The following is a 6,201-nucleotide window of genomic DNA, read 5'->3' as shown; positions in this document are numbered from 1 at the left end:
GATGGATAGAAGGGGCTTGATCAGATTCAAAGGTGGTTTTTAACTCATTTCCTAATTTCGCAGTGAGACAAATTTATAAGAATACACATGTAAAGATGCATCACACCCACCGTTACTTATATCATTACACCTAATGACTTCCCGGGCCCCCGAAATCATTCCAGTCGTATATGAATGAAATTACTCTCGTCTCTCGACGGGGGTCGCATTTCGGGATGGTGGAATAATAAATTCGAGCGGGGAGAGCGACGAATCCCGTCGCGCGTGCATGACTTCCAATCGGGGCCCCGGGGCTTTTAATCAATCGAATCGATACGCACACGATACGTTTACCGCGACGCGGCAATTCGATCAAGCAAATCGCTCGTGGAATTACGCCCGGGCTACGTCGTGCCCTAAATCATCGAAAGAAAGGGGGGTGGGCGCCCCCGTTGTATAAATCATCCGCGTAACCGGAATACGCGCGCGCGTATCCGAAAGAATCTATTAGAAGATAATCGCGGACCCCACATCTTCGCGGGCATCGCCCGACGAGATATATTTTGATTTGTCACAGTAGGCGATACGCGCGTTTATGCGAGCACGCACTATTGACGATTGGACGCGTTACGCCTGCGACACGTAAGGGTGGATCTTGACGGACGTGAGAGCCCAAATATAGAAACTTTTATGCACCCCGCGTGTGTTCTCCGGATTGGAATTGTCGGGGACGTTAGACTGCTCCGGGAAATCTAACATCTGAGTTATGCATAAATCTAATCGAGTAAACAATCGCTTGAAAGAATCGCTGTAGAATTTATTAGACACGTTATTTTTGCTGCTAAAATGTATATAGGTGTGAGAGCGTGTTATATATTAATGTAATAATATAATGAAAGAAACAGCTTACATTAAGGAGAAACAAAACGCGTGAATTTTCTTTATATTTGTGAATTTTTATTTTATTTTATTCCACTTTGCAATGAAATCTGCTTTTGGTCAATTAAAAAAAAATGTACAATTTTCCCGAAGTGTTTCTTATCCAAAGGTACAATTCTTAAATGACAATTTGGTTCGAAATGAGGGTAAAGTGTTTGTCCAAGCGCGTGAACGTACATCTGCGTTTCGCAGCTGTTAAAGAGAAATCGTTTCTTTTTATAATAGCTATATGAGATTGTTTGCAGAGATTTTTTTGTACCCCGACATCGCAGGGAATCTCGCCGCGGACTCGATGTGTGTTTGCATAGTAAAGTGCCGCTAATTTTTCTATAAACTGTTATGCCAAGGGAGAAACCCGCTCTCCGCACCTTCTATTCTCGCCTCGTAAATCCATTTCGTTACAATGGTGGCCATTATCGTACGCAAACATAACTCTTCCCTCTCAGAAAGAAGTTACATTGTTTCTCTTGTATTATATTCAGTATGCAACAAAATTACTAACTATTACTTTATTTTGATTATTTATTAGCTCCCTTTCGCCGATGTAAAATTTGAGTCAGAATTTGAGAACTAATATTATAAAATATATTTTTTAATATATGTAGTCTATATCTGAACTAGATCCAACGACTTTTTCCTTTTGTCTAAAATTTTGACATGAATTTTAGATCGCCGAAAGTGATCTTAATATACAATAATAATTGTATTTAACATGCATAAAAAGCTTACATATATCAAAATACATGCGTATTAAAATGTATGACATAAAATTATAAATAGAATTTTAACGTAAACTATTGTCTAAAGTCCATTTTAGAAAGATTTTTTACTCGGGATGTTATCAAAACATAGTATTATACATTTTATAACGACATTTAAAAAATCGCGTGTATTAAAATTGAAATGATGGTCTATCTTTTCGAATCATCCATACGTCCTATTTTACAGTCAAATTCTTTTCGAAAGAGCGATTTTTACGCGAGTACTTATTACCAAGACAAAATAATTTTAATCATCCGACTTTCCTTATGGAAAAAGCTATGTATGTTGCGAAGAAAGCACACAAAACTATAGCAATTATTATAATATTTACTATAGTTTCCTGTACTTTTCTCTACTACAGGAGTCTTTCTGCAATATTTTTCCGTAAGGGTTGGATCGTCGTGAACGAACGAAATAAAACACTTTGGGCATTCTTTGAAGATGGAATTTTTGAGGCGGCAACTGCGCAGCAGAAATAACAATAATATTCGAAGACACGGGATCTTAGTCGATCGCCTCGTAGAATCGCGTCCATTAATTCGCAAACGCATCGAGGCGCCCCGGGCAATTTTAATAATTCACCACGGCCATCGTATAACGCGGTCGGCCGTTTTACGCCGGTCGTAAAGCACTTTACAACTCGGTTCAATAAAAAAACAAATTCAACAATTCCACCGTCGGGATCAATAACGGATAGAAGCCGATTGGATCGGGCTTCGCCAATCGGGATTAGCCGCGGTAACCGGGGGATGGATTTCGCGGATTCTGCGCCATCGCCACGGCGATCCCATTGGTCCCGTTGCGACCGAGGGGGTTGTAACGTTTTATCAGGATGAAACTTTACAGATATGGACGCTCTCCGAGTAGCGGGGACGACATTGCGCCAAACGAAGAAAAAAGATAAAGACGCGGACTTCGTGTCGCGTTCTTTTTGCCAATGTATATTGCTGTAGACGTACACACAATGGAGCTTTCCCGAACATCGAGAAAATTCTGGTCACGTACTTTTTTTAAAAATTGATATATAGGTTACGAAAAAAAGTCACTCCAAGTCGACAGCAGAAGCGATACCGTGAACATTTATTCAATGGCGCGTTTTGAATGCGTCTCTATTCGTCGAGAAATGCAAGAAGCAGAAAATGGGAACATTTGCGTAAGCGGTAAGAGTATATAAAGTGCGAAATAGGGTCAAGTGGAAAAGCGAAATAAAAGAGAGATAAACGTGTCGTGTTTCTTTTGTTAAGTAAAACATAGAATTATTTGCCAGAGAAATATTATCTTAAATGCATATCATCTTTATTAATAGCGTATCACTTTATTTTAATTTAATTTTTTTTTTAATTTAATCTAATTCAATTAAATGCTTGTATTTATCGCTTTTGGACACGCGTAATTTTGGTCGATAAATTAATGATACGCAAAAAAGATAAAAATTATTTTATAAATCATAATTTAGCATAATTATTATATTTATTATTTAATATATACGTAATTTGTGTAATAAGATAACACAATATTTATTAGCCGATAATTATATAAATCATTAGCGGACACCGCTAATGAAGAGGGTTTCGGAAAAATTATTTGGTTTGATATTTCTCTTACGATTAAAATATCAAGCTTAGCTTTCACCAGAATCAGCGACGAGGACGTGGTGAAACATCTGATCCCGCTTTAATGTTCAATGCATTTTTTTTTTAGATATGAAACAGCAAAGTTGATTATTTTTTATTTGAAGGGAAGTTTTGATTCCAAAAGGATCCGCTAGTGCATACGATTATTTTTAATAGACAAATATATATCTATGAATTTATCCATCACTATACATTATATGTACCTATATTAATTTGTGACGCGTTTTGTAATTCACAAAACTATAATAAAACATACTTTGATAAAACAAAATACTTTTCTTTTAAATATTCTTTCACGTTTATCCCCATTTATTAAACAAAAATTCCAGGAATTGCAATTTCTAGAATTTCACAATTTATTTGAAAATGTCGAGAAGAAATCTAAATTTTCGAAAATTGATCAAATATTAGGAAAATATAATCGATAAGGAAGGTATACTATCTAAAATTCTAAGAATTTTCTTAAATTTCCAAGAATTTTTTGCATTTCTGAGAATTATGTTCTCGAAAATCGATAAAGTATCAGAAGAATATAATATGCAAGAAGGTTGCACTATCTAAAATTACAATTTTTCAAATTTCTAAAAATTGAAGAGTTTGGGACTTAAAATCACGAAAATCGATAAAGTATTAGAATATAATCAAAGAGATACTACTAAAATTCCAATAATTTTTCAAATTTCCGAGAACCAACTATTCTGAGAATTCGGGACTTAAAATCGCGAAGAAATTACGAAAATTAACAAAGTATTCACTCGCAAATCTTTATTTATTAATTCCTCATTAGTTATTGTAAATATTGTAAAACAGTACTTTTCTATCCAATTTAAGGTGCTCTACCTTCAAGAAGTGCGATATTTAATACCAGACACCCCATAGATATAATTGTAAAACAAGAAATAGAGGATAATAAATAAAGGTAGATCTATAGTTTTATATTTATTTGTTTGAAAATTTCGAATCATAAGCACGACAAAGAATTAAAATTTCATTCTGTGTGGATACTGACTGCTTCGTAGTCCAAACATTGCCGACAGATACGTGAACAGCATCTTTTTATCTTTATGCTTCTTAATAGCGTCGATCACCATTTTATCAATTAATTTCTGATCAGTCTTCCTCTGATCGCTCGGTTTGTATTCTTCCTTCTTTTTGCTGAAGATATCACCTTCCTCCTTCTTGGCACGCTTATCGCGTTTCCTCTTGAAGTAGTCATCATTGAGGTGTCCAGGCAATTTGATACCAGAGACACTCAATTTCGTGGAGGTGGCGATTACGTAATTTTGACTGACTCGCCTCAAAGGACATCCATTGATCAGGAATGGCCCTACAATAATTCGTTAACAATTATAAATTATAATCAAGTCTGGTGTTAATACATTAATGGAGTATCTATTACAAGACGTAAAGTTCAGCAAGAAACATACCAGTAATCAAAAGCAAACCGCTCTTCAGTTGTTTCAGAAGAACTACTCTCTTTCCCTTATGAGGACCAGCCAACAGGATGCAGATTGTTCCCGGTCTTAGAGAAGGTCTCAGGTAACGACGATGTTCGTGGAAACACTTCTTCGAATGGTGCACAGTTACGCGATCAGCGGTAGGATAGTTTGCGCGTCTCTTCTTCAAAAGGACGATACGCTTCTCTCCGTTCTTGTCACCGCCGATCTGCTTTTCGATGGTCAATGGCTTCTTCGGTTTAACCTACAATCACACATCTATCAATCCAAGTCCAATTTATATTTGACTACTTGTGATAGAATAGCCTTGATCAATTTTTCACGATTATTTCATAATTAATTGACTACAGTGCTCTATATTAAACAATTTTGAAAAAATTATCTAACACAGTTCATGTATACCTTCAAATTGATAAGTGCTTACCTTTTTGGGAGTTTTCTTCTCAAGGAATTTGTAGATAGCCTTTTTGTGGTACATGCGAGTACGACTGAATCTATAGACACCATTGCCTAAGTCATAATTCCTCGGTTTTCCCCTGGCAGGCTTTCCCTTGGCCTTTGCACCTTCTCTCTTCGCACCTTCCTTGCCTGCAGCTGGTGGAGCTGCAGCTGGCGGAGCTGCAGCTGGTGCAGCTGCAGCTGCAGCCTTTTTCTCTGGAGTCTGAGCCTTTGTGTCCACCATCTACGAAGACAAAGATCTCCTTAGGTTTTATTACTGAAGAAACGAACTCTACATACAATTTATTAAAATATATGCGGACACTAAATACAATCATTTCACACTTGTATACACAGTGACGCTTGTGACTTAGAGGTTATATCAGGTTATGATTTTCACGTTTCACGTGCAAAACGAAAATGTGCATTACAAAAAAAATTGGGCAGAATTTATCAAGTAGTAGAAATTACGATTGATCTCTACAAATCCAAGAAAAGTAACATTGCTATTTAATTATAATCTAAAATATCACACACGAACGGTGCGTATGTGCACTCGGCGGAAAAGTAAAATTAACTCTCGATACCGTGAAAATATTGCGTCGCCCGAACAGATCAGCCACAAATCATATAATATTCGTCCGTAAAATTCGATATATCTTTGTTATAATAGTCGGATTTCTCCGATTACATTAAATTATTTGTCATACCGCAATCTTACCGTTAAAGCGAACGGCCGAAAGAACACGCGTCGACACTCGCCACTACATCTATCGGAAAAGACGTGAGTTGTGGTCGACATAAATATCGATGTATTTCGAGATATATCAATAGTAAATCGCATTTCAAATCGACGACAGAACCACGTGTCGCCTAGTTTCCCGCAAAATATGATCTTCGTAGTTAATTAAATTATTACGCACCGTAATATTACAATAAATCAAAGAAATGAATTAATTAGATTATGACCAGTTTGAAATTCCTAAATGCTA

At 36.4% G+C, this 6,201-nt stretch overlaps 1 protein-coding gene across 2 annotated transcripts; it reads right to left on the bottom strand.

The window, feature by feature from the left end:
• Positions 1 to 4,240: 4,240 nt before the first annotated feature.
• On the bottom strand, positions 4,241 to 6,064 carry Rpl6 (ribosomal protein L6). 2 transcript variants are annotated; one of them, XM_071791756.1, is made up of 4 exons: positions 5,931 to 6,064; positions 5,196 to 5,453; positions 4,742 to 5,015; positions 4,241 to 4,641 (listed from the first exon to the last, which is right to left on the bottom strand). In XM_071791756.1, the coding sequence occupies exons 1-4, from the start codon at positions 6,051 to 6,053 to the stop codon at positions 4,295 to 4,297; spliced, it is 1,002 nt and encodes a 333-aa protein (XP_071647857.1). In that variant the 5' UTR covers positions 6,054 to 6,064; the 3' UTR covers positions 4,241 to 4,294. The 2 variants fall into 2 exon arrangements, with proteins under 2 accessions (XP_071647857.1, XP_071647858.1); XM_071791757.1 differs by lacking the exon at positions 5,931 to 6,064 and adding an exon at positions 5,797 to 5,821.
• Positions 6,065 to 6,201: the final 137 nt, after the last annotated feature.

The sequence above is a fragment of the Temnothorax longispinosus genome, chromosome 10 (assembly GCF_030848805.1).
Source record: "Temnothorax longispinosus isolate EJ_2023e chromosome 10, Tlon_JGU_v1, whole genome shotgun sequence".
NCBI lineage: Eukaryota > Metazoa > Arthropoda > Insecta > Hymenoptera > Formicidae > Temnothorax > Temnothorax longispinosus.
Note: the sequence above shows the minus strand (reverse complement) of the source record. Positions and strands in the feature narration are given on the sequence as shown.